The sequence below is a fragment of the Micromonas pusilla genome (assembly GCF_000151265.4).
Source record: "Micromonas pusilla CCMP1545 genomic scaffold MICPUCscaffold_11, whole genome shotgun sequence".
NCBI classification, from domain to species: Eukaryota; Viridiplantae; Chlorophyta; class Mamiellophyceae; order Mamiellales; family Mamiellaceae; genus Micromonas; species Micromonas pusilla.
Window position 1 is genome coordinate 209,149 of NW_003315892.1, and position 27,492 is coordinate 236,640.

General features: G+C 66.4%; 15 protein-coding genes across 15 annotated transcripts; 6 read left to right on the top strand and 9 right to left on the bottom strand.

The window, feature by feature from the left end:
* Positions 1 to 372: 372 nt before the first annotated feature.
* Positions 373 to 1,990, top strand: MICPUCDRAFT_69880 (uncharacterized protein; the record flags this gene model as incomplete). The annotated part of the gene is made up of 3 exons (XM_003061856.1): positions 373 to 1,083; positions 1,269 to 1,485; positions 1,712 to 1,990. 3 exons carry the CDS (start codon positions 373 to 375, stop codon positions 1,927 to 1,929), a joined length of 1,146 nt encoding a protein of 381 aa, XP_003061902.1. The 3' UTR covers positions 1,930 to 1,990.
* Positions 1,991 to 2,072: 82 nt separating this feature from the next.
* On the bottom strand, positions 2,073 to 2,831 carry MICPUCDRAFT_51592 (uncharacterized protein; the record flags this gene model as incomplete). Its single annotated transcript, XM_003062067.1, has 1 exon — positions 2,073 to 2,831. One exon carries the CDS (start codon positions 2,829 to 2,831, stop codon positions 2,073 to 2,075), a length of 759 nt encoding a protein of 252 aa, XP_003062113.1.
* A 652-nt stretch (positions 2,832 to 3,483) lies between these two features.
* On the top strand, positions 3,484 to 6,135 carry GBSSI (glycosyltransferase family 5 protein). The gene is made up of 3 exons (XM_003061857.1): positions 3,484 to 3,576; positions 3,748 to 3,793; positions 4,190 to 6,135. The coding sequence occupies exons 1-3, from the start codon at positions 3,524 to 3,526 to the stop codon at positions 5,837 to 5,839; spliced, it is 1,749 nt and encodes a 582-aa protein (XP_003061903.1). The 5' UTR covers positions 3,484 to 3,523; the 3' UTR covers positions 5,840 to 6,135.
* A 72-nt stretch (positions 6,136 to 6,207) lies between these two features.
* MICPUCDRAFT_69885 (uncharacterized protein) lies at positions 6,208 to 7,824 on the bottom strand (the record flags this gene model as incomplete). The annotated part of the gene is made up of 1 exon (XM_003062068.1): positions 6,208 to 7,824. The coding sequence occupies one exon, from the start codon at positions 7,822 to 7,824 to the stop codon at positions 6,313 to 6,315; it is 1,512 nt and encodes a 503-aa protein (XP_003062114.1). The 3' UTR covers positions 6,208 to 6,312.
* Positions 7,825 to 7,977: 153 nt separating this feature from the next.
* On the bottom strand, positions 7,978 to 8,677 carry MICPUCDRAFT_21167 (uncharacterized protein; the record flags this gene model as incomplete). Its single annotated transcript, XM_003062069.1, has 2 exons — positions 7,978 to 8,207; positions 8,554 to 8,677. Coding segments are annotated over 2 exons (354 nt in total), but the record flags the coding sequence as incomplete, so codon positions are not given.
* A 953-nt stretch (positions 8,678 to 9,630) lies between these two features.
* MICPUCDRAFT_51595 (uncharacterized protein) lies at positions 9,631 to 10,979 on the top strand (the record flags this gene model as incomplete). Its single annotated transcript, XM_003061858.1, has 2 exons — positions 9,631 to 10,721; positions 10,811 to 10,979. 2 exons carry the CDS (start codon positions 9,631 to 9,633, stop codon positions 10,977 to 10,979), a joined length of 1,260 nt encoding a protein of 419 aa, XP_003061904.1.
* Positions 10,980 to 11,189: 210 nt separating this feature from the next.
* MICPUCDRAFT_51596 (uncharacterized protein) lies at positions 11,190 to 12,340 on the bottom strand (the record flags this gene model as incomplete). Its single annotated transcript, XM_003062070.1, has 3 exons — positions 11,190 to 11,324; positions 11,476 to 11,670; positions 11,747 to 12,340. The coding sequence occupies 3 exons, from the start codon at positions 12,338 to 12,340 to the stop codon at positions 11,190 to 11,192; spliced, it is 924 nt and encodes a 307-aa protein (XP_003062116.1).
* Positions 12,341 to 12,691: 351 nt separating this feature from the next.
* MICPUCDRAFT_9462 (uncharacterized protein) lies at positions 12,692 to 13,107 on the top strand (the record flags this gene model as incomplete). Its single annotated transcript, XM_003061859.1, has 2 exons — positions 12,692 to 12,907; positions 13,045 to 13,107. Coding segments are annotated over 2 exons (279 nt in total), but the record flags the coding sequence as incomplete, so codon positions are not given.
* A 595-nt stretch (positions 13,108 to 13,702) lies between these two features.
* On the bottom strand, positions 13,703 to 14,443 carry MICPUCDRAFT_41853 (uncharacterized protein; the record flags this gene model as incomplete). The annotated part of the gene is made up of 2 exons (XM_003062071.1): positions 13,703 to 14,221; positions 14,330 to 14,443. The coding sequence occupies 2 exons, from the start codon at positions 14,441 to 14,443 to the stop codon at positions 13,703 to 13,705; spliced, it is 633 nt and encodes a 210-aa protein (XP_003062117.1).
* Positions 14,444 to 15,091: 648 nt separating this feature from the next.
* On the top strand, positions 15,092 to 16,082 carry MICPUCDRAFT_21075 (uncharacterized protein; the record flags this gene model as incomplete). Its single annotated transcript, XM_003061860.1, has 4 exons — positions 15,092 to 15,244; positions 15,433 to 15,633; positions 15,700 to 15,813; positions 15,981 to 16,082. 4 exons carry the CDS (start codon positions 15,092 to 15,094, stop codon positions 16,080 to 16,082), a joined length of 570 nt encoding a protein of 189 aa, XP_003061906.1.
* Positions 16,083 to 16,213: 131 nt separating this feature from the next.
* Positions 16,214 to 18,972, bottom strand: MICPUCDRAFT_51600 (uncharacterized protein; the record flags this gene model as incomplete). Its single annotated transcript, XM_003062072.1, has 3 exons — positions 16,214 to 17,168; positions 17,311 to 18,650; positions 18,835 to 18,972. 3 exons carry the CDS (start codon positions 18,970 to 18,972, stop codon positions 16,214 to 16,216), a joined length of 2,433 nt encoding a protein of 810 aa, XP_003062118.1.
* A 202-nt stretch (positions 18,973 to 19,174) lies between these two features.
* MICPUCDRAFT_51601 (uncharacterized protein) lies at positions 19,175 to 19,996 on the bottom strand (the record flags this gene model as incomplete). Its single annotated transcript, XM_003062073.1, has 2 exons — positions 19,175 to 19,453; positions 19,532 to 19,996. 2 exons carry the CDS (start codon positions 19,994 to 19,996, stop codon positions 19,175 to 19,177), a joined length of 744 nt encoding a protein of 247 aa, XP_003062119.1.
* Positions 19,997 to 20,138: 142 nt separating this feature from the next.
* On the bottom strand, positions 20,139 to 20,828 carry MICPUCDRAFT_41855 (uncharacterized protein; the record flags this gene model as incomplete). Its single annotated transcript, XM_003062074.1, has 1 exon — positions 20,139 to 20,828. One exon carries the CDS (start codon positions 20,826 to 20,828, stop codon positions 20,139 to 20,141), a length of 690 nt encoding a protein of 229 aa, XP_003062120.1.
* Positions 20,829 to 20,907: 79 nt separating this feature from the next.
* Positions 20,908 to 24,860, top strand: MICPUCDRAFT_44758 (uncharacterized protein; the record flags this gene model as incomplete). The annotated part of the gene is made up of 7 exons (XM_003061861.1): positions 20,908 to 20,963; positions 21,457 to 22,777; positions 22,887 to 23,111; positions 23,219 to 23,446; positions 23,516 to 23,664; positions 23,716 to 23,855; positions 24,040 to 24,860. The coding sequence occupies 7 exons, from the start codon at positions 20,908 to 20,910 to the stop codon at positions 24,858 to 24,860; spliced, it is 2,940 nt and encodes a 979-aa protein (XP_003061907.1).
* Positions 24,861 to 24,937: 77 nt separating this feature from the next.
* On the bottom strand, positions 24,938 to 26,051 carry MICPUCDRAFT_49699 (uncharacterized protein). The gene is made up of 2 exons (XM_003062075.1): positions 25,707 to 26,051; positions 24,938 to 25,373 (listed from the first exon to the last, which is right to left on the bottom strand). The coding sequence occupies exons 1-2, from the start codon at positions 26,022 to 26,024 to the stop codon at positions 25,125 to 25,127; spliced, it is 567 nt and encodes a 188-aa protein (XP_003062121.1). The 5' UTR covers positions 26,025 to 26,051; the 3' UTR covers positions 24,938 to 25,124.
* Between the last annotated feature and the right edge of the window lie 1,441 nt (positions 26,052 to 27,492).

Consider the following 27,492-nt stretch of genomic DNA (forward strand, 5'->3'; position numbering starts at 1 on the left):
TTCTTTTCGGTCGTGACTTCGTCACGTGTAAACAACACGTGTAAATTTGTTGCAGACAATTTGCACGTAGAAATATATTCTGGCGAGCTGAGTTATTATTCCTTCCTGTGTGTGTCATAATCGCGACGGCTGAAGATCAGATCCTACGCGTACGCGCGTGAGCATTTAGTATGAATCGTACGCGCGTACGCGCCATCCTGACTGTTTGCGCGTGCGGCGCGAAAGTAGGTCGAGACGTACCGAGTACGCGCCGACTTTTTCCGCGGCGGACGGACGATCGATCGGTCGTCGCTCGCGTCGCCCGCGGCGCGCGCGCCTCCACAACACCCCGCGCCGCCTCCCCAACCCCCCCCACCCCCCCGACGCCGCGCCATGGCGTCGTCGTCTTCGGAGCCGCCCACCGACGCGATGGCCGCGGCGTCCATCTCCGGCGCCGCGACCGGCGTCGCGCCGCCGCTCGAGTCCGATCTCACCCTAGACGAGAAGTACGAGCTGTGTCGAAGCGTCGGCGAGGAGTGCATCCAGGAGGAGGAGCTGCGAAACCTCCTGGACAAGAAGCCCGTGCCCGTGTGCTACGACGGGTTCGAACCGAGCGGGCGCATGCACATCGCGCAGGGCGTGATGAAGTGCCTGAACGTCAACAAGCTCACCAAGGCGGGCTGCCACTTCAAATTTTGGGTCGCGGACTGGTTCGCGCTCATGAACAACAAGATGGGAGGCGACCTGAAGAAGATCCAGAAGGTCGGACAGTACATGGTGGAGGTGTGGAAGGCTGTTGGGATGGACCTCTCGCGCGTCGAGTTCATATGGAGCAGCGAGGAGATCAACAAGCGCGGGCACGAGTACTGGCCGCTCGTGCTCGACATCGCGCGGCGGAACAAGCTGGCGAGGATACTTCGCTGCACGCAGATCATGGGTCGAAGCGAGACGGACGACCTCGCGGCGTCGCAGATCTTCTACCCCGTGATGCAGTGCGCGGACATCTTCTTCCTGAAGGCGGACATCTGCCAGCTCGGCGTCGATCAGCGCAAGGTGAACATGCTCGCGCGCGAGTACTGCGACGACATCAAGCGCAAGATGAAGGCGCGTTCTATACACTGGTTCCCATACGACCGTGTTGACGTGGTGAACGCCGATCCTTAAGGACTTTCGCCGGCGCATCTCTGCGCCCAACCCCCGTTTTCAATCTCCGCCCTCGATGCCTTTCAACTCCGACTGACGCCTATGAACTCCACCCCGACATTCGCTCGTATGGAACGACCCTGAAGCCAATCATCCTGTCGCACCACATGCTGATGGGTCTGAAGCAAGGACAGGAGAAGATGAGCAAGAGCGACCCGGAGAGCGCGATCTTCATGGAGGACTCCGAGGCGGACGTTAACGTGAAGCTCAAGAAGGCGTACTGCCCGCCCGGGGAGGTCAAGGGCAACCCGTGTCTGGAGTACATCAAGTACGTCGTCATGCCGTGGACGGGGAAATTCTCAGGCGCGTTTGGTTCTGTGATTCACGCCGTTTCACACTGGTCCCCGTACGACCGCGTTCGCGCGGTGAACGCCGATCCTTAAGGACTTTACTTCCCGGCGTTTAAGTCTCTCCGCCCATCACCCCTCGCTCACAACGCCCGCCCGCGACACCTTTCAACTCCACGCCTGACGCCTTTCAACTCCACCCCGACGTCGCTTCGTTCGCGCGGCCCGTCGACTCTCGTCAGTGACGCGCCCGGAGGAGAACGGCGGCAACGTGGACTACGACGCGTACGAGGACGTCGAGGCGGACTTCGTGTCCGGCGCGCTGCATCCGGGGGACGTCAAGCCCGCGCTCGCGAGGCACCTGAACGCCATCCTGCAGCCGGTGCGCGATCACTTCGCGAACGACGCGGACGCGAAGAAGCTGTTGGACACGATCAAGAAGTACAAGGTGACCAAGTGACGACGACACGACGCCTTTCGCGAAGCTACGCTATAATTTGAGAATATCATACTTCTACGCTACGCGTCTCGCGCGACCGCCGCGCGTCGCGCGTGAAGAACACGCGCACACACAGTACCCTAAACCGAAACCCTAGACTTCATTCACTTCATCGCGCCTCGACCGGGTCTCAGATCCTCCAGCGCGCACGCCACGAGCTCGCAGTTTTCAAACTCGCGACCGGTGAGCGAGTACCACGTCCCCCAGTGCGCGACCATCGCGATCGTGGTCTCCTCCCTCGCGTCGATCCACGCGATCAGGTCGTGCATCCTCTTCTCGAACACCTCGATCGGCTCCGGCGCGACGTGCTTCGGGTCGCTCGTGCCGCCGTGATACCACCACGGGACCCAGCCGTCGTCGCCGTCTGACGCGACGGCGTCGTCGAGGTCGCGCGTGCGCCACGACGGGAATCGCTCTCGAAGCACCGCCGGGTGCGACCCGACGTCGCTGGCGTGGAAGACGCGCTCGCGCGCGAGGACGCACGTCTCCCTCGGTATCTCCGGGAACGCGTCCGCGAACGCGAGCTCCGCGGTGTGCATCGCGCGCGACAGCGGCGACGCGATCAGCACCTCCGGCGGCGGGTCCAGCGTCGATCGCACGCGCTCCCCGAGCGCTCTCGCCTGCGCCTCGCCCTCGCTCGTCAGCGCCGTGTCGTACTTCATCGGGTCCTCGAAGTGCGGCGACGACCAGTCGTGGTAGCGCAGGTAGTCGTTCATCTCCGTCCGGCCGTGGCGAACGAGGTACAGCCGCTTCCCGCGGCGAGTCGACGACGCGTCGACCGACGTCGCCGACGACGACGTCGACGCGGACGACGCGGACGACGCGCGCGCGGCGACCGCGCGCGGGGAGGACGAGACGCCCATGGACGCGAGGACCGCGGGGGGCATGCGCGCGCGCGTCGAGCGACGACCGACGACCGACGACGCCGACGCGCGCGTCCGGCTGTGCCGCGAGACGACGGATGATGATGATGATGATGATGATGATGATGACGACGCGCAGCCGCGCGGGCGCCGCGCGTTTTGATCGAGCCGCCGGCGGCGTTCACCGGCGCTTGAAACCACCTTCGGCGCGCGGTTGATCGGAGCCTGCGATCGGAGCCTCCGATCGGCGATCTCGTTCGTTCCCGCGCGCGATCTTCAATACCACGGATAAGACCCGGCGGTTCGCGCGGAAAAATATCCGAAAAAGAGCCGCCACAGCGGCACCGTGGCGCGCGCTCATTGGCTCTCGGGTGCCACGACGGCACCGTCGGGCACGCGTCCCGAATTACGAAAACCCCAAAATCCAGGCTGGCAGCGCGCGAGAACTACAGTCGCACGTACAATTTTGGCAAAAAATCCAGACTGCTCGCCGTACGAAATCGAACCGAATCCGGCGCCACCTGGGCCACGATCCGACCGACGTGAGCGAACGAGAGCCACCGGTTCGCGGGCAAGCCACTTGGTGCACTCGTTTCTTCTCGGCAGAGAGCAATTCTTAAAGCCGTCGCCGCGCGCGGCCACACCACTTCAACGCACACACGCACGACACCCACGTTCGAGGCGCTATCACAATGGCTTCCTCCCTCGCCACTCACCAGTTCGCCGGCGCCGCCGCGCAGTTCAAGTGCGTCGCGCGCCCGCGCGCGCGCGTTTCCGTCGCGCGAATCGCCCTCGTCGCTCGTCGGCTCGCTCTTTTTTTTCAATTGAGACGACGCGCCGCTCGCGCGCTCGGCGCGACGTCGCCGCCCTCCGCGAGACCTGAACGCTGACGATGACCTCCCCGCTCTCTCCACAGGGCCGCCGCGGCGCGCAAGAACGGCAAGGTCGCGCGCTCCACCGTGGTGCGTCGTCGCCCCGGCCCCGTTTCCGTCGCCGCCCGAGCGTCGGCGTCGGTCGTCGTCGACGGGATTATCGTCGATCGCCCCGAACCGCCGGAGACGCGCGCGCGTCGCGACGCGACGCGGCGCGTCCCGTCCGCCTCGCGTCGCGTCGCTCACGCGGTCGATTATCTCGATCGCCCGGCGTCGGATTCGCGCGTCGCGGCGTCGCGCGCGCCGTCGCGCGCGTCGCGACGCGCGGATACCGCCCCCGCCGCGCCGGCGTTTTCGTTCAGTTATTCCTCCTCCTCGATGAATCGATAACGAAGTCGAGCGATGATCTTTTTTACCCCTCCCTCCGCGCCCCGCTCACCACCATCGATCCTTCCCATCCTTCCCATCCTTCCCGCCCGCCCGCAGACCAAGGCTGCCGCAGCGGGGTACACCCCGAAGGCGGCCAAGCCGATGAAGATCGTCTTCATCTCCACCGAGGTGGCGCCGTGGTCCAAGACGGGTGGTCTCGGCGACGTCGTCGGCTCGCTCCCCGTCGAGCTCGCCAAGCGCGGCCACAAGGTCATGACCATCTCCCCGCGCTACGACCAGTACAAGGGCGCGTGGGACACGTCCGTCAAGGTGGACGCCATGGGCAAGCAGGTTGGCTTCTTCCACGAGAACAAGAAGGGCGTCGACCGCGTCTTCGTCGACCACCCGCTGTTCCTCGCCAAGGTGTGGGGCAAGACGGGGTCCAAGCTGTACGGGAAAACCAACGGCGCGGATTTCGCGGATAACCAGGAGCGTTTCGCGATGTTCTGCAAGGCTGCGCTCGAGGCGCCGATGGTGCTTCCCTTTGGCTACGGCGAGGACGTGTGCTTCGTCGCGAACGACTGGCACTCCGGCCTCGTGCCCGTGATGATCAACAAGGTGTACCGCCCCCAGGGCAAGTACACGAATGCGAAGTGCGCGTTCACCGTGCACAACATCGCGTTCCAAGGCCGCTTCTGGCCGACGCCCATGTCCGACCTCGGCCTCCCGGAGTCCGCGGCGGCGGACTTCTTCTTCGAGGACGCCCAGGGCAAGATGTACGACGAGCGCAGCCCGAAGAAGGACGGCGAGATCGACTCCTCCCCCAAGGGCAAGTTCAAGAAGGACAACTGGATGAAGGCGGCGTTCATCAACTCGGACAGGAACATCACCGTCTCCATGAACTACGCCAAGGAGATCTCCGGCTCCGCGTCCAAGGGTGTCGAGCTCAACACGATCATCAACGCCACCGGCGGGATCGAGGGCATCGTCAACGGCATGGACCCCACGGAGTGGAACCCGCAGACGGATAAGTTCCTCGACGTGACGTACGACAAGAACACCGTCGCGATGGGCAAGGCGGCGGCGAAGCAGGCGCTCCAAGCCGAGGTTGGCCTCCCGCTCGACCCGGCGGCGCCCATCTTTGGCTACATCGGCCGCCTCGAGGAGCAGAAGGGCTGCGATATCATGATGGAGGCGGTCCCGAAGCTTCTCAAGCAGTGCCCGAACGCGCAGGTTATCATCCTCGGCACGGGCAAGAAGTCCATGGAGAAGCAGCTCGAGAAGCTCGACAAGCTCTCGCCCAAGATGGCGGGCGTCGTGAAATTCTCCAACCCGATCGCGCACTACATCACCGCGGGCGCGGACTTCCTCATGGTGCCCTCCCGCTTCGAGCCGTGCGGTCTCATCCAGCTCCACGCGATGCAGTACGGCACCGTGCCGATCGTCGCGTCCACGGGCGGCCTCGTCGACACCGTCAAAGAGGGCGTGACTGGGTTCCACATGGGCGCGATGGATCCGGACGCGCTCGTCGCCGACGACGTCGAGGCCATGGTCGACACGTGCGTCGCGGCGGCGGCGACGTACGGCACGCCGACGTACTCCAAGATGTCGTCCACGTGCATCGCGCAGGACCTCTCGTGGAGGAAGCCCGCCGCGAAGTGGGAGGCGGTGCTCGAGGAGATGATGTACTCGTCTGGCTACGGGAAGAAGCAGCAGGTGATCACGCCCAAGGAGGAGCTCGAGTCCCCGATGTCCGTCGCGCGCTAATCGGATTAGCCGTCGAAGGATGGAAGGAACTACATCTGAGACAATTGAGAACTCAGAAGACTCGGTCGCTCTCCGCGTGTTAAAAGAGAACGCGTCACCGGTCACGACGCGCCGTCCGTCGCCGATGATGACGTCGTCGCGCCGCGCGGGGCGACGATCGATTGATTTTACTGATTTTTACCGCACGCACATAGCCGAAGCCGCAGCGACAGGCGCGGCGGGTGCCTTTTTACATACCGAGCCCGCGCGCCCTAGTGTTTAGTTGATTTTCAAAAAGAGAAAACAAAATCATTTACACGTCGTCGTCCATCGCGCGTCGTCCGTCGGTCGTTCTCGAGCGACGCGCGAAGTCGGCGCGGTTCGAGTTTGAAGCGTTTCTTTCGCCGCCGTTTCCTTATGTTTCATCACAAACAGAAAGAAAGCTACTCACTCGCGGGGTCGCGCCGTCTATTTAGTCCCCACGCACGACGCGCTCACGCCTTCGCGGTCTTCCCCTTCGCGACGTCCTTCATCTTCGGCCCCGCGGCGATGTCGATGTCGCCGTAGTCCTCTCTCTGTGCCAACTCCACGAACCCGTGCGTCTTTAGCACCAGCACCTGGTAAAACACGCGCGCCGCCTCCGACTTGGTGCACGGCTTCGTCTCCGTCCCGACATCCTTCAGCATCTCGCTCACCTTGACCGGCTTCGCCCGCGGTGTATTCAACCTTGGCGCGAGGTCGCTCAGCATCCGCTTCGTGTGCACGCTCCAGTCGATATCCCCCTTGGGCGCGTTGGCCGGCGTCGGCGGCTCCGACCCGAGCGGCCCCAGTCGGTCGACGACGTCGGCGGCGTTTTCCGCGTCGGCGCGCAGCCGCGACGTCCCGCGCTCGTCGACGTTAAAGTCGTCGTCGTCCCGCGGCGGCATCGCGAAATCGTCGTCGTCGTCGAACCCTCCGCCGCCGCCGCCGAAATCGCCGCCGTCGTCGTCGAACCCGAACCCTCCGCCGCCGCGCTCCGTGGACCCCTTCGCCGCTGCCGCCGCCGCGTCGCCCGCGGCGTACCCGCCGCCCCACTTCTCCCCCGCGCGCTTCCACAGGTGCGCGACGCACGCGCGGCGAATCTTCGCCATCTCCGGCGACATCCGGTGGTTCATCACCGGGTCCCAGTCCATGTAATCGCCGCGGATCATGTCGTGCGCGACGGACGCCTCCTCCGGCACGACGCAGGTCCACCCCTCCTTGAAGTAGCCCACCGTGGGCAAGCCGTCGACGTCGACGTCGTCCGGGTGGTCGAACGGCACGTCCGTGTCGCGCGGGTCCACGAGCAAGCGAAGCGCCCCGGGCGTGCGCTTGCGAACGATGTCGCTCGTGTCCTTGAGCTGGTTCCGGATGTGCTCGTTCGACAGCACCGTGACGTCGTCGATGATGAGCTTCTCGCGCGGCTTGGTCCTCGGCCGCGCCTGCGGCGCGGGCTTCACCGCGGCGCCGGGAAGTCCGTCCACGTCGGTGGGGCGTCGTCCCTTCTGCGCGGTCTTCCCCCAGTCCACGACGATGCCGCTGCTCGCGTTCGTGTTCGGCGGGTCGTTTTCGTTCGGCGGCGGCGCCCCCGCCGCCGACGGCGTCTTAAACGTCACCCCAGCAGCGCCCGCCGCCGTCACCACCGTCCCTCGCACGCCGTTCTCGTCCTCGAGGTCGTCGTCCAGCGGAAGCGGTTCGATCCCATCCATACCTCCCGCGACCTGCTCCATGCCGACGGCGCCGTCGTCGTCGCCGCCGCCGCCAAACTCCGCGCCGTCGCCGGCGTCGTCGTAATCCTCCAGTTGCACGTCCGCGCGCGCGTCGGGATCCGTGATCGCCGCGTCGCCGTCTCTCTTGGCGCCGTTTGGCGTCTTGTACGCGCTGGACGGATAGAACGCGTCGTCGTACACGTCCTCGAGGTCGCTCCCGACGCCGTCGTCGTGTATCCGATCGTCGTGCGCGTACTGGTGCTCGAAATCGTCGTACATGTCCTCCTCGAGATCGTCCTCGAGGTTGATATCGGCCCTGTTCCCCGCGCCGTTCGTTCCGCGGTTTTCCCCCGAGCGCGTCAGCCCCATTCGGTCGACCGCGTTCGCCGGGTCCATCGCCGCGACCGCGACCGGGTCCAGCAGAAGCATCTCCTCGAGGTCGTCGTAGTTTTCCGGGAGCGTGATCACGTTGTGGACCGCGACGGCGCCGCCCTCGGGGAGGTCCGCGCGTTCCTTGGCGAACGCGCCCTTTATCTTGACCAGCGCCTCGGAGCAGTCTTGGAACAGGTACGACACCTTCCTGTTGTAGATTCGAACGACGCCGAGCATGAGCTGGCCGGAGAGGCGCAGCGCGAGCGGGGCCTCGGGGTTCACGATCGATTCTGGAGGTTTTGATGGGATGGGATGGGATGGGGCGGGTGAGAGGTTGATAGGTCGACGGGTGGAATCGCGGGATCGGACGGGCGGGTGGGAGATTTCATTGAATTCATTCGCGGGCTCGATTCGATTCCTTCTTCGGCGGCGTCGAGGGCGCGGGCGGGGACGACGCGCGCGGTGGCGCGCGACGCGGGGACGCGACGTCGCGAGAAGCGCTCGAAGGCGGTCGATTCGATTCGAGCGCGCGCGGGGGACGCGCGCGGATCGACGCGCGCGCGACGGGCGAAATCGGCGGGGCGATTCGAGCGCGAAATGATTTGGCAGGGAGAGAGATTTGGCAGGGGCGCGCACGGACTGCCTCCGCGATGTCCGTCTCCGTGATCTGCTGCTTCCTGAGCCTTCGGTCCAAGTGCGCGGCGATCCATATCGTCCCTAACGGACCGCGCTTCGCGAGGATGTACTGCGAGTAGAACATCTTCGCGCGCGCGAGCTACGTCCGCGAGAGCGCGACGACGTGCGCGAGCGCGAGAGAACGAGCGACTTGATAATCCAAAGGATCTCTTCTCTCCGCGCGCGCGCTTCCCTCGTGCGCCCTCCTCGCTTCGGGTTCGGCGCGCGAGCGAACGCCGCGCTCCCCCCTCTCGACGCGGGTTCGCGTCCCCGCGCGTGCGATGCGCCCTGCGAGTGCGCGCGACGGCGTGAGCGCGGTGCGCTGTGGACGACGGACGACGACGCGGGGCGCTTTTGCTCGTTGAGCCGGTTTGAAATCAAAATTTCCCGAGCTCTCGACGGCGACTACACGTACTATTATGCGGCGTGTTTAGAGAAGTTTCTAGATTGTTTTGGCCTCTTGGGTCGTCAGTATTTCGAGACTAATTGGCAGTGTAAGTAGTTTTTTCTAGATGTCTTTTATTTCTCGAGATCGGGGAATTTAGTCCAGTAACTTTAGTTCGTCGAGATCGGGGAAATTTCTAGACTGTTTGCCCGTACCTGGGTGTCGTCAGTATTTCGAGACTAATTGCGCAGTAAGTAGTCTATAGACATTTAGTCTAGAAAGTACGGTTTGAGCGCTTTAAATTCTAATAGAAACTTAATTTTCGCCGTAAAATGTGTCCACACCCAAAACGACGGTCTAATTTCCTCGTTAAGAGTAGAAACTCACCGACCGAACGGTGAAAACCCCCCGCTAATCGATCCCTCATAATATAAAAAAGAGGCGTCGCCGTCGAGGCGCTGTCTACACCCTAAACGACGGTCTACAAAAACTCCAATTTACGAAATGCGGTGAAGAGGATGGAAATGGGTATTCTACTTATGCAATCACTTATGCGATCCTATGCGATCTTACAAAGTGTCTCTTTGCCTTTTCGCAGGCGGGTGCGGCGCAATGCCGCGTCATTGCCCCGTCCCCGCAGAGATCTGGGCGCAATGACGCGGGTGAAACGCGCGCGCGATATCGAGCCGACGCGCGACGACGAAGGCTCCGACGACCACCTCGAGAACGCGTCCGACGACGAGACCGCGCGCGACGGCGACCGCGCGGCCGACGGCGCGCCGCGCGCGGACCCGGAAGACGTCGAGCTCGCGCGCAAGCGCGCGAGAGCGGAGGAGAAGCGCGCGTATCGCAACCTCGAGAGGCTCGAGGCCCTCATCGAGGAGCGCGTGAAGACCCTCGCGGAGCGCGAGGCGGAGCTCGTGGCGGTCGTGAACACCACGGAGACGCACATCGCGGAGAAGTACGCGGCGCATCGCGCGAGGGTGGAGCGCGACGTCGAGATCACGAAGGGCGCGACGCAGACGCAAAAGAAGCGCGTCGTGCTGAACGTCGGCGGCGCGCGGTTCGAGACGAGCCTGGACACGCTGCGGAACGTCCCGGGCTCGTTCCTCGCCGCGATGTTCAGCGGCGAGTACAGCATGGCCCCGAGCGACGAGGACGGGTCGTACTTTATCGACCGCGACGGGACGCACTTCAGGCACGTGCTCAATTTCCACCGCGCGTTCCATGAGTTCGCGCTGGATCCGGACCTCACCCGCGGGCAGCTCGCGGAACTCGCGGAGGAGGCGAAGTACTACGGGATCTTGGAGCAGATGATGCCGGCGTACGCGGAGAGGAGGGCGCGCGTCGAGCGAGGCGCCGGCGCCGGCGCCGGCGCCGGCGGGAAGAGACGCGGCGCGAAGGGCGCGAAGGGCGCGAGGGCGCATTCGCGCGGCGCGGCGGCGACGGCGATTCCGGGGGTGAGTCCCGACTCGTCCTCCGACGACGACGCCGACGCCGCCGCCGAGGACTCCGACGACGCGCGCGACGGTGAGGTGGATCTCCCTCCCCGGGAGCTGCTGACGTGGAAATATGTCCCGTGCGAGCCGCCGTTCGAGCCGGGGGAGTTGGACGCGCGCGGACGGCCGCTGTCGAAGTGGCACTGCCAGGAGCTCCCGTGGCGGGGAGGGGAGAACGACCGCGGGTGCGCGTCCGCCATCTTATTACCCGTGTTTTGCATTCCTTTCCTCAAAAGTACAGCCACGTGAGTACAGCCAGTCTCAGGTTGTTCCACGTCACCGTATCTCATCAAACGCTGACCGACCAATCGCGTTCGTTCGTTCCTCGTCGCAGGTATGCGCCGCTGTCCACGCTGAAGCGCGTGTTGAAAGGCAAGTTCCCGCGGCACCCGCACTTGGTAAACGCGCACGAGCTCTTCGCGCCGTTCACGAACAAGTGGACGTACTCGAAGAAGATGGAGTGGGCCAAGCTCCGGAAGGGCGAGACGCGGTTCAACGTCTAAAAGACGAGCGGCGAGCGGCGTCGCTGAGGGATACGTAGCATAGATAGATAATCCGGTCCCGTCTCCGAAGCGAGAGGGAAACTTCGAAGAAAACAAACGCGTCAAAACGAAAACGCCACCCCGCGCGTCGTCGTCTCGTCTCGTCTCGAATCGAATCGTCTCGAATCGTCTCGTCTCGTCCGTCCTCTTCGTCGCCACGCGCGCCACTCACTACTCCCTCGTCCCGTCCTCGCCGACGATGACGGGCACGCCGTCGTCGCGAAACTCTATGCGTCCGTCCACGAGCGCGCTCGCGACGCGCGCGAACACGACGTGCTCCTCCGCCAACACTCTCGCGGCGACGTCCTTGAAAGGGATGGAGTCAGTTGAAAGGCGCGTCAGGGGTGGAGTTGAAAGGCGTCGTGGGCGGGGAATGAAACCGAGAGACGCCGGGAAGTGAAGTCCTCAAGGAACGGCGTTCACCACGCGAACGCGGTCGTATGGGAAGCAGTCTCACCTCCGGCGTGTCCGTTGGCATCACCGGGACAACCCGCTGCGCGACGATCTTCCCGTCGTCGAACTTCTCGTTCACGAAGTGCACCGTGGGGCCGGTGAACCGCGCGCCGCTGTTCACGACCGCGGCGTGGACGTTGTCGCCGTGCATGCCTTTGCCGCCGAACGCGGGAAGCAACGCGGGGTGGATGTTGAGCATCTGATACGGGTCCACGGTGCGAAGCATCCGACGTCGGGGTGGAGTCAAAAGGCGTCAGGCGCGTCGGGATCGAAACCGAGGGGCGGGCGGAGAGAGACGCGAAGTCCTCGAGAAGGAACGGCGCGCGCCGCGCGTGCGCGGTCGTACGGGGACCAGTGAAGTAAAAACGTAAACGCGCCTTGTTCTCGTACGCGCGGCACAGCTCCGGCGGGATCAGCCGCAGGTACCCCGCGAGCAACACGTGCGTCACCCCGTGCGCGTTCGCGAGCGCGTCCACGAGCTCCTCCGCGCGTAGTCCGTCGTCGCTTCCCTTGGGCTTGGGGTACGTCAGCGTGGGAATGCCCTCGCGTCTCGCCCACGCGACGCCGCCGCAGTCGGGCTTGTTCGAGACGACGACCGCGACGGAGGCGCGCACGTCCCCGCGCGTCATCGCGTCGTGCAGCGCGCGGAGGTTCGAGCCGCCGCCGGAGACGAACACGGCGACCTTCGCGGGGGAGGAGGAGGAGGAGGAGGAGGACGACGACGACGACGACGCGTCCCCCGCCGCGATGTTCGCGGCCGCGCGCCGTCGAGCCGCCGCGGCGACGCGGCGGCGCGGTCGCGCCGCGCGTCCGCGCGGCGGCGGCGGTCGCGCGCGGTGCGCGGGCGACGTCGTCGCCGCCGCGGACATCGCGGTGTCGCGCGGGGGGGGGAGGGAGGACGCGAGGCGTGCCGCGCGCGAACCCTCTGGCGCGACGCGAGAGCTGAGCAGATCGGCACCTGCGCCGCGGTTCGAACAGAGTTTGGAAGCGCGACCCTGCTGTTAGCTGTGATGAGAAAAAAACGTTTTTCACCCATCCTTCGGTTTCAACATGTGATCGCGTCTCCTTTCAACTGGCCGATGAACGACTTTGTAGCAATGAGACGCGGGGACGCCGAGTGTTTCCTTCCCACGCGCGTCCACCGCCACTCGACGCGCGCGCGACCGCGACCGCGACCGCGACGCCCGCGCGCCCGACGGATCCGCATGACCGACGTCGTGAAGATCGTCGTCGTCGGCCCGAAAGAGTGCGGGAAGACGACGACGTGCCAGCTCGTCGCCGGCGCGACGCCGTCGCGCGAGTACGACCCCACCGCGGGCGTGCGCGTGCAGACGTGCGAGCGACGCGTCGGCATGCGCACCGTGCGCGTGGACCTGTGGGACTGCTCGGGGGATCTGAAGTATCAGACGTGCTTTCCCGCGATGGCGGACGGGATGGTGCGCGCGCGACGACGACGAGAAAGTACCGCGGTCGTCGGCGGTATCTTATAGTCGTCGGCGTCGTCGTCGTTCGAATCTTCCGTCCGCGTCTGTTCTCATCACCTCTCCTCTCCTCTCCCTTCCTCCTCGCGCAGGACGGCCTCCTGATCGTGTACGACCCGGACGAGCCCGGGAGGGAGGCCGAGCTCGAGAAGTGGCACGACGCCTTCGCGCTCTCCGCGACGACGACGCGGCCGGGCGAGGAGGACGACGACGTCCGTCTCAAGCCGTCGCAGTGTCTGGTGTTGGGCGCCAGGCGAACGTCGGGTGCGGCCCCGCGACTGATGATGACTGGTCCCCGTACGACCGCGTCGGCGCGGTGAACTTCGATCCTTGAGGACTTTCTCTCGCGTCCGTCCGTCCGTCGTTTCTCTCCGCCCGTCCCACGGTTTCGATCCCGACGCGCCTGCGCCTCACGACTCCGACCGACGACTGACGCCTTTCGACGTCATCCGTCATCATCAGTCGGGAACCCGCGCGCGCCGGCGACTGGGAAGCTCGCGAAGCTCCCGAACGTCATCGTCGACGTGGGCGGCGGCGCCGCGGTGGAGTCCAGAGCGTCCAGGGTTGGGGACGAGCTCGATAAGATGCTCGCGCGCGTCGTCGCGGCGAAGCGGGAGAGGGAGGAGAACGCGCTGTTGCGATGACATCCGTCCATCATCACTTCTTCGGCGTTCGTTTGGTTTTCGGTTCGGCGACGCGTTATCAGTTCGCTCTGCTACAGTACGGGAATCGTCGTCGGCGGCTACCGGGCTAATCGTCGTCGTCTTCCTCCTCCTCCTCGACTTCCTCCTCCTCTTCCGACGAGCTGTCCGACTCCGGCATCCTCCGACGGTTCGTGTTCGCCTCGAGCGGCGGCAGTCCGTCGTCGTCGTCCGACGCCTCCGCCTCCGCCTCCGCCTCCGCCTCCGCCTCCGCCTCCGCCTCCGCCGCCGCGTCGCCGAAGCGCATCGCCCTCACGCCGCCGACCGCGTCGTCCACCCCCGCGTCGCCGTCGTCGTCGTCAGCGCCGCCGCCGCCGCCCCTCCCCGTCCCGAACCGCTCCGGCCACGCCTCCGGGCGCGCCCTCCGCAGCTCCTTGATCTGCTCCGCGTAGAGCACTCGGAGCAGCTCGCCGGTCACCTTGGATCCGCGCGCCCCCCCGTTCGCCGCGTCGCTCGTCGCGTCCTCCTCGAAGTGCGCGAGGACGTGCGACCCTTTCCGCACCCACAGCACCTTGCTGAACTTGCTCGGGATGCGTATGAGCGTCGTGGACGCGTCCGGCTTCTCGACCTGCGGGAGGGAGGGGACGAGGTGATGAGTCGGCGCGGCGCGGACGAGCGACGAGCGAGACGCGATGATGCGGCGGCGCGCGGATCGGACGTCGACGTCGTCGCGCACCTGGACCTGGTTCCCGCCGCGGAGTTCCACGACGCGGCACACGGCGTCGCCGTCGTTCAGCTCCGGGCACAGCTCCTCGAGCTGGTTCCGGACGTGCTTGCGTCGGCGGCTCATCGCGGCGCGGGCGGCGCGCGGGCGACGAGGAGTGAGCAGTCGTGCTGTACGTGTAGTGCGTTGAGCGACGACGCGACGCGACAACCTGTGATGACGCTGACGCTCTCCTTTCGCGAGGTCGGCTTCTCGGCGTTTGAAAGGCATCGCGGCGTTTCGACCCTCGATCAACGGATGAATTTGAAAGCGGCCAGCGCTCTGCGCGCTGCGTTTCCGTCATCACTCCTACCTGTAGACGACTCTTCGCGGGGGGTGCCGCAGACTGGACAGACCCCGCGCGCGCGCGCGTCGTCGCGACCGCGTCGACGACCGCCACCGGAGCCCCGGACGCCGCCATGGGTGCGTCCTCGGGATCGCGCGCGCGCTCGACCCGCGCGACGCGCGTCGCTCGCCCCCGCGCGTCGCCCGCCTCGCACCCCGTCCGATCCGCGATCCGCGCCCCGCGCGCGCGCACCGTATGAGCAATTAGTTTGAGCGCGACTTAGCGCACCTGGTCTATTCCCTCGTCCGTCGGATCGATCGCTCGCTCGCTCCCTCCCCGACTGACCGACGCCCTCCCCTCTCCACTCCGTTCGCCGTCGACCGATCGCGACCGTAGGGGCCCCCGGCGCGAACGGCGAGGTGGTCCCCGGGACGCAGATGTACGTTCCCATGAAGGTCGTCGTCGTCGGCGACGGCGCGGTCGGGAAGACGTCCATGCTGTTGTGTTACACCACGAACACGTTCCCCACGGACTACATGGCGACCGTGTTCGACAACTACGCGGTGAACGTGCAGTACGGGGAGAAGACTATCAACCTGGGGGTGCGTCGTTTAGGGTTTACTTTAGCGCGCGCGACGCGTTCTGGGGGGGGGGGGGCGTCGCCGGCCGTCCGAGCCCCCCACCCCGCGCGCTTCTCCCTCGTCCGTGGACGGCGTTCCGTTCGTTCGCTCGTTCGTTCTCTGACTGACGTTCCGAATCCGTTCCGACTCCCCTACTCGGACTCCGACAGCTCTGGGACACGGCGGGACAGGACGAGTACGCGCAGTACCGCCCGCTGTCGTACCACGAGGCGGACGGGTTCATCCTCGCCTTCTCCCTCATCGACCGCGCGTCGTTCGAGAACGTGTCTCAGACGTGGATCAAAGAGCTCCGCGCCAAGGCCCCGGGCGCGCCCATCACGCTCGTCGGCACCAAGCTCGACTTGAGAGGCGTTAACGGCGCGGGGACCAAAGGGAAAGACGATGGCGCGGTAACAAAGCGGAGCGGGTCCGGGAAGTCCGCGAGCGGCGTCGATCGCGGCGGTGCGCGGCACGTGACGACGGAGGAGGGGGAGGAGATGCGGAGGAAGATCGGCGCCGAGGCGTACGTAGAGTGCTCCGCGCTGACGCAGGTGCGTTCGTGTTTACACCGGTCCCCATACGACCGCGTTCGCGTGGTGAACGCCGATCCTTAAGGAATTTGCCCGGCGCATCTCTACGCCCACCCCCCGCTTTCAATCCCCGCCCTCGACGCCTTTCAACTCCGCTTCTGACGCCTTTCAACTCCACCTTAACGCAGGATAATCTGAAGCGAGTGTTCGAGACGGCGATCGACGTGCACATGCGGCCGAAGGACGTCCCGGCGAAGAAAACCGGCGGGTGCGCGTGCGTCGTGTCGTGATGCGCGACGGCCGGCTACGGCGACGACCGTCGCTTTTCTCTCGCGCTGTACTGTAATAGAAGCTCCCAAACTAACTGAGACGCGTAAAAACGAAACTTTTTACCGGTAATTTATATCACGCCCGCTCGTCATCACGCCTTCTCGCTGCCCGCGGCGGCGGCGCCGAGCGCGCTGAGCCACTCCCTCCGCGTCGACGCCGGCGCGGTCAACAGCGTGATCGACCCGACGACGCACGCGGCGCCGATCGCCGCGCTGACCGCGAGCGCGACCCGCTCCCGCGTCGGCGCGAAATCGTCCACGTCCCTCAGCGGCGGCGGCGGATCCGGCCGCGGGAACATCACCGCGTGCACCTCCCGCATCGCCCGCGCCGTCGCGTTCCACGCGCGGCGGCGTCTTCCGGGCAAGCCCTCCCACGCGTTCGCGCCCTCCGCGACGCGTCTTCGCAGCCGCGGGAGCGTCCCGCTGACCGCGTCGGCGCCGCCGGAGATGAACGCGTGTTCCAACGCGGACGCCGCGAGGCTCCTCAAGTCGTCGTCGGATAACCCGAGAGACGCCGCAACCAGAGCGTACTCTCGAGACAGCGACGTGGAGAAGATCCCGGGGTCGTCCGTGCACAGCGCGATCGGGTGTCTCGCGCGGAGGAGCTTCTTGAGGTGGTGCCGCGACGCGACGCGCGCGACGTCGACGCAGCCTTTCCCCCCGCCGCTTTTGCCCGCGTCGTTACCGCCGACGATCGAGTCCGTGATCACGTTGCTCGTGACGCACACCTCCACGCACGCAAACGTGCGCTTCAGACCCGCGAACAGCGCGGGGTCGCGCACGGTGTTCACGCAGTGCCCGAAGCGCTCGGGCTTGAACCGAAGCATCGACGCCTCCTCCCCCGGAGTGACCACCTCGCCGCAGTGCAGCGTCACCGGCAACCCCAACGCCCGCGCGAGCACCATCGACCCTTCGAACCGCGCCCACGTCCCGAGCGTGGGGTCCCCGCTCAGGTCGATCCCGACGACGCCGCGGTCCGCGTCGCGGAGCCGCGCGGCGAGCTTCACCGTCCGCGTCGCCTCCGCGGCGGTCTCACGGCGATCGACGCTGAGGGCGATTCCATACAAGCGATCGTCGGGGTGGAGTTCAAAGGCGTCAGGTGGAGTTGAAAGGCGTCGAGGACGGGGATTGTGAGCGAGGGGTGGGCGGAGAGATGCGCCGGGTAAAGTCCTTAAGAAACGGCGTTCACCACGCCAACGCGGTCGTATGGGGACCAGTGTATAGAACGCGCCTGAGGATGAGCCTCGCCACGATGGTCTCCTTATCCCTCGGCGCGACGCCGCCCTCGACGCCGCGCCACGTCACTTTGTGATGCTCGTCGTCGTTCGCGAGCTCGCACCCGAGCGAGATGCCGCGGACGACCGCCTCCACGTAGCTCTCTTTCGTGACGCCTCGCGACGGGAAATCTTTCGGCGTCGTTCGAAGTTCGACGTAGACGACGCCGTCGCGCGCGAAATCCACCACCGCCTCCGCGGCGACGCGCTCCAGCGTCTCGTGCGTCGTGCACAGGTCGTGGATCGCGCCGAAGAGCTCGAAGCAGCGCGCGAGCGGGCGCGACGCGCCGTCCGGTTTCCGCAGCATCGCGCGGACGTCCTCCATCGAGTTACACTTCGTCGCGTCGTTCGCTTCTTCGGTTTCGGTTTCGCGTTCGCGTTCGCGGTCGCGGTCGCGTTCGCGGTCGCGTTCGCGTTCGCGTTCGCGTTCCTCCTCCCGCCGCCGCGCGCAGTCGAGCAACGTCTCGTCTCGCACGCACCCGTTCAGGTGCGCGTGGAGCTCCACCTTCGGCAGCGCCCTGAGCGCGCGCGCGTACCTCCGAACCCTCCGCTCGAGCGAGCACGCCACGGCGTCGTCGAGCATCGGCGGCGGCGCGACGATCGCCGACACCGTCTCCGCGTCGAGCGTCGTCAGTCGCGCGTACTTGTACTTCTTCTTCTCTCTTCCCCCTCCTCCCCCTCCCGCGGCGTCGCCGTGCTCGTCGTCGTCGTCGTCGTCCGAGTCGACGAACATCATCCGCGAGTTGTGTCGTCGTCGCGCGTCGGGGGTCAGCGACGCCGGCGGGGAAGAAGCCATCGAAGCCATCTCCGCGAAGGCGCCGCGGTGGAGGGCGATGGGAGAGACGAACCCGCGTCCGCCGCCGCCGCCGTTCGCGTCCGCGTTCGCCGCCTCCGCGTCCGCGTCCGCGTCCTCCTCCTCGGCGCGCTCGATCTCTTCCCCCAGGAACGAATCCCCCGGGCCGACCGGCGCGCGATTCTTATTCTCTCCCGCGACGTACTGCGCGAGCAGCCCCTCGCCGACGAGCGCATCCTCCGCGAGCCCGATCCGCCCGGCGCGTTCGAAACTCTCCTCCGCCTCCGCCATGATCGACGACGCCTCCATCAGCAGCGCGTTCGCCTCCTCCCTCGCCTCGCGCGCCGCGACGCGGTCCGCCTCGACCGCGGCGCGCGCCTTCTCCAGCGCCTCGCGCTCCGCGGTCCGCGCGGCTTCCGTCTCCCTGACGTGCGCGAGCGCGGCGGCTTTCGCGCGCTCAGCCTCAGGGTCGTTCCATACAAAGCGATGGCGGGGTGGAGTTGAAAGGCGTCAGGTGGAGTTGAAAGGCGTCGAGGTCGGGGATTGAAAGCGAGGGATGGGCGGAGAGACACGGCGGGCAAAGTCCTCAAGGAACGGCGTTCACCACGCCAACGCGGTCGTATGGGAACCAGTGTATAGAACGCACCTCGGCGCGCTTCGACGAGAGATCCGCGCGTTCCGCCGCCGCCGTCTCCGCCCACTCGCGCTCCCTCGCCGCGCTCTTCTCCGCGGCGGCGACGATCGCGGCAGCCTCGCGCGCGCGGCTCTCGTCCTCCACCGCCATCGCCGCCTCGCGCGCTTTAATCGCGCGCTCCTTCGCGTCGAGCTCCGTCTTTCGGCCGGACGCCGCGCGTTCAAACTCGGGGTCGTTCCATACGAGCGAATGTCGGGGTGGAGTTGAAAGGCGTCAGGTGGAGTTGAAAGGCATCGATGGCGGGCGTTGAAAGCGAGGGACCATGGGCGGAGAGATGCGCCGGGAAAAAACCTTAAGGATCGGCGTTCACCACGCGGACGGGGTCGTATGGGGACCAGTGTGAAGGAGAACGCACCTCGATCTTCTGCCGCCGCGCCTCCTCTCGCAGCGCTTTCTCCTTCCCTTCCATCTCCGCGAGCAGCGCGCGCTCGTGCTTCTCGATCGTCGCGCGCTGCGCCGCCGCGCGCTCCGCGGCCAACTCCGCGTCGCGCACCGCGTCCTCGCGCGCCTTGACCTCCTCCTCTTTCCTCTCGAGCGTCTCCGCCGCCTCCTTCTCTCGTAGACGCCACGCCTTCGATGGGTGAAGCGATCGGTCAGTCGAACGTCTTACCGGTCAAACGTTGAAAGGGAAGCGCGGGTGAAGAGTGACGACGGGGAAAGTCCTTAAGGATCGGCGTTCACCACGCGAACGGGTTCGTATGGGAAGCAGTCTCGCCTTCTCTCTCCGCGTCAGCTCAGCCTCCGCCTCCGCCGCTCGCCGCTCCGCCTCCTCCTTGATCAGGCGCGCTTCTTCTCTCGCGAACTCCCGCGCGGCTTTCGCCTCCGCGCGCGTTTTCGTCGCCTCCTCCTCGGCGTCGCGCGCGTCCGCCTCCATCCGCTTCAGCCGCTCTTCTTCCGATCGCAACGCGTTTTCCTTCTCTTCGTTCTTTCGCCGCGTCGCCTCGGCGTCGTCGAGCTCTCGCCGCGCCCGCCGCGCGCTCGCCTCCGCGTCGTGCCTCTCCGCCGCGGCTCTCGCCTCGAGATCTCGCGCGCTTCGGTCCTTCGCGGCCACCTCCGCGAGGAGCTTCCGCGTCTCCTCCTCCCGGCGCGTCACCTCGGTCTCTTTCCTCGCCATCTCCGCCGCGCGGTCTCTCTGAGGGTCGCTCCATACGAGCGAACGTCGGGGTGGAGTTCAAAGGCGTCAGATGGAGTTGAAAGGCATCGATGGCGGGGATTGAAAGCGGGGGGTGGGCGGAGAGACACGGCGGGAAAAGTCCTTAAGAAACGGCGTTCACCACGCGAACGCGGTCGTATGGGGACCAGTGTATAGAACGCACCTGAGTCTCTCGCTCGGCGCGAACGGCATCCTCACGCCGCTTCTCCTCCCTCTTCGCCGCCTCCGCGCGCTCTCGCGCCTCGCGGTCGCGCGCCGCGGCGCGCGCGCGCTCCGCGTCGCGGCGCGTATCGTCCTCGATCTCGCGCACGCGTCGCTCGGCGTCCGCGGCGGCTTCCGCGACGGCGCGCGCGGCGGCGGCGGCGGCGGCGTCGGTTTCCGCCTTCTTCAGCTCGCGCTCGCGCCGCATCACGGAGTCCTCGCGCACGCGCGCGGCGAGGACGACCGCGTCCGTCGCCTCGGCTCTCTTCCTCCGCTCGTCCTCCGCCGCCTTCAGCGCGGCGAGGACGATCGCGTCGTCGGCCCTCGCCTCTCTGCGCGCGGCGTTGCGCTTCGAGGGCGTGCCCAGATCCTCGGACGCGGCGACGGCGCCGCGGTCGAGCCCGCGGAGCGCCGCGCCCGTCATCTTCTTCACCGGCGACGGCGCGGGCGACAGCGACAGCGACCGCGCGACGGCTTTCTTTCCGCCGTCTTCGTCGTCGCGGCGCGGCAGACCCGCGGCGATCCACGCGGCCGCGCCGGCTTTCCTCCACTCCGTCTGCTCGTCGAAGTCCAGGTCCTCGTCCGCGTCCATGCCGACGCCGACGCGCGCGACGTCGCCGGCGACGCGCCACCGTCGCATGATGTCGCGCTTTAAGTGCGACGGGAGGTCCATGCCCTCGAGGTCCGCCTCGGACATCATCCCGAGGGTGGACGGGGAGTCGTCGTCGTCCGACGCCATCGCGTCGTTCTCGCGCGGTTGGATTCTGTTTGAAAAACGCGCGCCGTCGATGTCTGTACCCAGCTTTCGCACTGCGATGGGTACACGTGTACGTGTACGTGCGAGCACGGTTTCAAGGTGTCTGCGCATACGACCACGAAAAGTGCATGTACGTTTCGGTTTCTCGTTCTGTTCGTCCCGAGAATGTGCCGTCTTTTCCCCGCCGCCGGAAGCCGTCACTCTCCCGCGCGCGCGGTCGACGCTCTCCTCCCGCGGGCGCCGGGATGTCATCCGCGCCACCCCCCGCGGCGCCAGGGGGCAAGCGCCCGCCCGCGAGCGACGCGAACGCGAACGCGGGCGACGACGCCGCGAAGAAGCGAAGGCCAGACGACGATCTCGGCCATCTCGACGTCGACGCCGCCGCCGCGGACGACTCGCTCGCGCACGTCCGCACGGACGTCGACGACGTCCTCGCCGCGGGCGGGACGCGCATCCCCGCGAGTGGCGCCGGCCACGGGTGCCTGCACGACGTCGTGTACCCGCCGGACTGGCGCCCGAACCCGAAGGCGCGCGCGTACGACCCGTCGAACCCCGCGAAGCATTACAAGTTCGAGCTCGACACGTTCCAGAGAAAGTCCGTGGAGGTGATGGAGATGGGCGAGAGCGTGATGGTCGCCGCGCACACGTCCGCGGGGAAGACCGTCGTCGCGGAGTACGCGATCGCGATGGCGCTGCGGGATCGCCAGAGGGTCGTGTACACGTCCCCGCTCAAGGCGCTGTCGAATCAGAAATTTCGAGAACTCCGCGACGAGTTCGCGGACGTGGGGCTGATGACCGGGGACACGACGATCAACACGGACGCGTCTTGCCTCGTGATGACGACCGAGGTTCTGCGGTCGATGCTGTACAAGGGCGGCGAGGTCATGCGCGAGGTGGGGTGGGTGATCTTCGACGAGATTCATTACATGCGCGATCCAGAGCGAGGAGTCGTCTGGGAAGAAACCATCGCGATGCTGCCGTCCGCGGTGCGATACGCGTTCCTGTCCGCGACGATCCCGAACGCGCGGGAGTTCGCGGAGTGGATCGTGAAGACGCACGCGCACCCGTGTCACCTGGTGTACACGGACTTTCGACCGACGCCGTTGGAGCATTACGTGCACCCGTCCGGCGGGGACGGCGTTTACCTGTGCTACGACCGCGATAACAAGTTCCGCGCGGATAACTTCGTGAAGGCGATCAACGCGGTCGCGCCCAAGGAGGACGGGTACGCCGCGGGGAGGACCGCGCATAACAAGGCGAACGCCGGCGACGGTAGCGGCGGCGGCGGCGGCGGCGGCGGGAACAACGGTAAGGCTGGCGGCGAGGACACCGCCGCGAACAGGGACATCCACAAGATCATCCGGATGGTCGTCGAGAAGAACTACGACCCGTGCATCGTGTTCTCGTTCAGCAAACGAGAGTGCCAGAGCATGGCCGAGTCGCTGCACAAGTTAGACCTGTGCGACGAGAACGAGAAGGACGTCATCGACACGGTGTACTGGTCCGGTCTGGACGCGCTGAAGGACGAGGACAAGCGCCTGCCGCAGGTGCAGAACTTGCTTCCTCTGCTGAAGCGAGGCATCGGCGTGCATCACAGCGGGATGTTACCCATCCTGAAAGAGACCGTCGAGTTGCTATTCCAAGAAGGCTTTCTCAAGGTGTTGATCGCCACGGAGACGATGAGCACGGGGCTGAACATGCCCGCGCGGTGCGTCGTGTTCACGTCCCCGCGGAAGTACGACGGCGCGGGATATCGGTGGATCACCAGCGGGGAGTACGTGCAGGTGCGTTCTATACAAACGTTTTTCACCCATCGCTCGGTTTCAACACTTGATCGCGTCTCCTTTCAACTGACCGATGGGTGAACTTTTTTTGTATGGAACGGCCCCGCAGATGAGCGGACGCGCGGGGCGCCGCGGCCTCGACGACCGCGGGCTCGTCGTGCTCATGATGGACGAGCGGATGGACCCCGCGGTCGCGAAGGATATGCTGCACGGTCGGTCTGACCCGCTGAACAGCGCGTTTCACGTGACGTACGGCTCGATGATCAACATGATGCGGATGGAGGGCGCGGAGAACGTGGAGAATTTGATCTCCAAGTCGTTCGCGCAGTTTCAGGTGTGTCATCGCGCGCGTTTGCTTCACCCGCGGCTCGGTTTCAACGCTCGATCGCGTCCCCTTTCGACTGACCGATGAACGAACTTTCTTCGCACGGCGCGCCTCAGAACGACCGGAAGGTGCCGGAGCTCGAGGCGAAAGCCGCCGCGCTCGCGGTCGAGCGCGACGCGGTCGCGATCGAGGACGGCGACGCCGTCGCGGAGTACGTCAACCTCGCGGACACGCTGTCCGTGTTGCGTGCCGAGCGGAGGGACGTTCTGAACCTCCCCGCGCACTGCGTGCCGTTTCTTCAGCCGGGACGACTCGTCCGCGTGTGCGCGAGAGACCCGAAGCGCGTCGCGAGCGCGGCGACGAGAGCGGGCGAGGACGGCGGCGCCGCGAGCTTGGCCGCGGCGGGGGTTCAGACGGAGTGGGGGGTCGTCGTGAAGCACGAGCGCGACGGCGGCGAGTACGTCGTCGACGTCCTCTGCGTCGTCGAGGAAGAGGATCGCTCTGTTGCGTCGGAGTCGCGACGAGACGACGAGATGGGAAGCGCCGCAGGAGCGAAGAGACGGTGGAAGATCGTGGATATCCGGTCGACGATAACCCCGACGCGAGAGCCGAGAGTCGTGCCACTGCGCGTGTCGCAGATCGACCGCCTGTCGAGCGTCAGGGTGTACCTCCCGAAGGACATGCGACCGAGCGACGCGCGCGCGAGGGTGCAAAAGAGCGTCGTCGAGATGTTCAAGCGGGACGCGTTTAAAGGTGCGTTCTATACACTGGTCCCCATACGACCGCGTTCGCGTGGTGAACGCCGATCCTTAGAGACTTTTGCCGGCGCATCTCTCCGCCCATCCCTCGGTTTCAATCCCCGACCTCGATGCCTTTCAACTCCATCTGACGCCTTTGAACTCCACCCCGACATCGCTTTGTATGGAACGACCCAAAGACGGCGTTCCTTTTCTCGACCCGGAGAGCGACATGAAGATCACGCACGAGTCGTTCAAGAAGCTGACGCGGCGGATCACCGCGCTGGAGGGAATGCTGAGCGCGCACGCGCTGCGCGACGACCCGGACTTGACCGAAAAGGTGGCGTCGCACGCGAAGCGACGCGACCTGTCGTTGCGGCACAAGATCGCGAAGAAGGAGGCGAAAGCCGCGGCGGGCCTGTGCTTCCGCGACGAGCTCAAGCAGCGCTTACGCGTGCTGAAACGCCTCGGGCACGTCGACGACGACGGCGTCGTCCTCACGAAAGGCCGCGTCGCGTGCGAGATGACCACCGCGGACGCTCTGGTGACGACCGAACTCGTCTTCGACGGCGCGTTCAAAGAGCTCCCCGCGGAGCTCTGCTGCGCCGCGATCAGCGCGCTCGTCTGGCGCGAGGCTGGGCCGGATATCCAGGAAATCAAGCTCTCGCCCGCGTGCAAGGACGCGCACGCGAGGATACGAGAGGTGGCGCGCGCGGTCGGGAGGCACGTCGCGGAGTGCAAGCTTGAGATGGACGTCGCCGCGTACGCGGATTCGTTCCGGCCGGATCTGATGGATCTGACGCGCGCGTGGAGCACGGGGACGTCGTTCGTGGACCTGATGAAGATGACGAGCTTGCACGAGGGGAGCGTGGTGCGCGCGATTCGGAGGATGGAGGAGGTGATGCGGCAGCTGGCGACGGCGTGTCAGAACGTCGGAGACGCGGAGCTGCGAGAAAAGTTTGAGAGCTGCCGCGAGATGGTGAAGCGCGACATCGTGTTTTGCCCCAGTTTATTTTTATAGACGCGTACGTGTATCATAGTGAGCGGGTACGCGTAGTGCAACGAGGCGTCGCGAAAAGAGACGAAGACGAAAACGATAACGATAGCGGCTCGCGTGTCGTTACATCATTCGCATCTTCCGCGGCGGCGCGCGACTCTAACAGTCGTCGCCGCCGCGTCGCCGACGCGTCCTAAACGACGCCGTCGCGCGAGCCTCCACCCTCTCTCGCCGTCTCGTCGACCAACCCCCCACACCCTCTTCGCTTTTGACCCGCTTCAGCGCTGCTCACGCGTTCGTGGAGCCGTTGCGGATGCGAAGGCGCGCGGCCTGCTTCGACGTGACCCTCGGCCCGCGCACGTCCTCCTCGCGCTTCACCGGCTCCGTCTTCTCCGATAGGATCACCTCGACGTGGCACGGCGAGCTCATGTACGGGTTGATACGACCGTGCGCGCGGTACGTGCGGCGGCGCTGCTGGATCGCGCGGTTGACCTGGATGTGCGTGATCGCGAGCGCCTCGGGGTCCAGTCCCTTCACCTGAGCGACGAGGGAGAGGAGGAGGGAGGTCGTCAGGGCTGGGCCGACGAGGGAGAGAAAAAAGAGACCGCGGACGGGAGCTCGCGACGGCGAAACCCTAGGAAACCCTCGCGTCGATCACGGCGCGCGCGACGCGGCGCGGCGGCGCGAGCGTCGCGGATCTGCCGTCGTCGACGCGCGGGGCGCGTCGAGGACGCCGTGATGACGCGGCACGACGGGGCGCGGCGCGGAGGCGACGGTCGACGCGGCGCGGCGCGGCGCGCATCCGCGCGGCCGCGAGCGCCGTTGAGAGGAAAAACCACGTCGCGAGGAAAAATACGCCGCGAGACGCACCTCCGCGTTCGACTCCGCGTTCTTAAGGATGCCGAGGAGCATCTCGGCGGACTTCTTCGGCCACCGACCCTGCCCGTTCGTGGACCCCTCGTTCTTCGCCTGCGCGGTGCGGCCGACGCCGCCGCAGAAGCGGCGGAAGACGACGCACCGGCGCATCGCGATGACCTCCTCGAGGTACGTCTTCGCGGACGTCAAATCCATCTTCTTGATGGCCATGGCGGTCTCGCGCATGTTCTTGAAGTGCGTGCGCAGGTCGGAGCCGCGCGCTTTGCACGACTTCGTGGCGTCGCCCTCGGGCTCGCGAGCGTATTTCACCATCTCGCGTTGCTTACCGCGTGCGTGCTACGGCGCGCGTTGAAGAGGGCGAACGAGTCGCCGGGGAAAGGCTCTTTCTGCGCTTGCGGGAGAAATGTTTTTAGCGGCAGGGAGGCTGAAATCGAGCCGACGCTTGAAAGGAGCTCGATTTCGATCTTCGAAAGCAAAGACGGGGTCAAAGAAAATGTTTTTGTGCTTTGAAAAAACGAGTTTCACCGACGCTCGAACCGAAATAAGACGCCCGCCACCTTCTTCTCTCCCAGCAGCGCGTCCAGCTCCCAGCAGCCCCCGGGTGCGCGCACAGTGCTCCGCGCGCACGGGGTCGGGCGGCGTCACCTCCCCCGCACCCGCGCGCACGATGGCCGCGACCGCGGAGTCCGTCGCGCTGCACCGCGCGGTCCGTCTCTTGGACGCCGAGACGCCGCCGAGCGACGTCGACGTCGAGGAGTGCCGCGTCGCGTTCAAAGCCGCGCGAGGCATCCTCGCGAACGCGCTCGCGTACCCGCCTCGCCGCGCGGAAGATCGCGCGGCGGTGAGAACGACGACGGTGGAGTTGCGAGGCGGGAAGAGCATCCGATTGGACGGGACAGACATCGAGAACGCGCTCACGCTCAGGTGCGCGTCGATCCCGTCGATCCCGTCGATCTCGTCCGCGCGGCGGCGGCGGCGGCGGCGTGCCAACTCCCTCGGCGCGCTTTTTTTGAAAACATCCGCCGTCCCGTCGCCGCCGCCCTCGCGGCCGCCGCGCGCGACTCGACGATCCGCGCGCCCGCGCCCCTCCCTCCCCCGCGCGCGATCCCTCCCCCCGCGCCAACCCTCGCGACGTCGCGACTGACGGACGATCGTCCCCCGCCCCCGCCGCGCGCCGCGCGAACCCGTCCTCAAACATCCAATCCACCCCGCGTCCCCCGCAGCGACGCGCTGGATCTGAACGAGGTGGCGTGCGTCGAGCTGCTCGTCGCCGCGGTCGAGCGCGGGCATCCCCCGGACGACTGCGCGCGCGCGGCCGCGGGGATCTACCTCCGCGAGCGACAGCGCGCGGTGGAGTCGCTGCTGCGGCTCCTCCGCGCGGTCTCCACCCCGGAGCTCGCGGCGCCGCGCGAACCCGCGCTCGCGTCGTTCGTTGAGACCTTCGTGCGCGATCTCCTGAGAGGCGACGGCGGCGGCGGCGCCACGCTCGTCGGCAGGCTCGTTGAGATCTTGAAGAAACCCGCGCCGGGGACGTTCCCGACCGCGGCCGCGAGCGGCGCGACCGCGGCGCCGTACGTGGTGCAGACGCCGGGCGGCGCGACGTCGACGCCGGGGGGGTCCGCGTTCGGCGGCGGCGGCGGCGGCGGCGCCATCGTCCCGGCGCAACAGCAACTGGACCCGTTCGCGGCGTCCGCGGCGCTCGCGCACGTCCACGACGAACGAGGGCGACCGTGCGATAGGAACGAGTGGTTCGCGCACGAGCGGCGGCTCGTGGCGGAGT

Excerpts from the sequence above, each read along its gene's own strand:
- GBSSI (XM_003061857.1), top strand. The coding sequence starts at position 3,524 with ATGGCTTCCTCCCTCGCCACTCACCAGTTCGCCGGCGCCGCCGCGCAG. Across the intron at positions 3,577-3,747 it reads GGCGCCGCCGCGCAGTTCAA|GGCCGCCGCGGCGCGCAAGA; the intron begins GTGCGTCGCGCG and ends CTCTCTCCACAG. Across the intron at positions 3,794-4,189 it reads AGGTCGCGCGCTCCACCGTG|ACCAAGGCTGCCGCAGCGGG; the intron begins GTGCGTCGTCGC and ends GCCCGCCCGCAG.
- MICPUCDRAFT_49699 (XM_003062075.1), bottom strand. The coding sequence starts at position 26,024 with ATGGTGAAATACGCTCGCGAGCCCGAGGGCGACGCCACGAAGTCGTGC. Across the intron at positions 25,374-25,706 it reads ACGCGGAGTCGAACGCGGAG|GTGAAGGGACTGGACCCCGA; the intron begins GTGCGTCTCGCG and ends CTCGTCGCTCAG.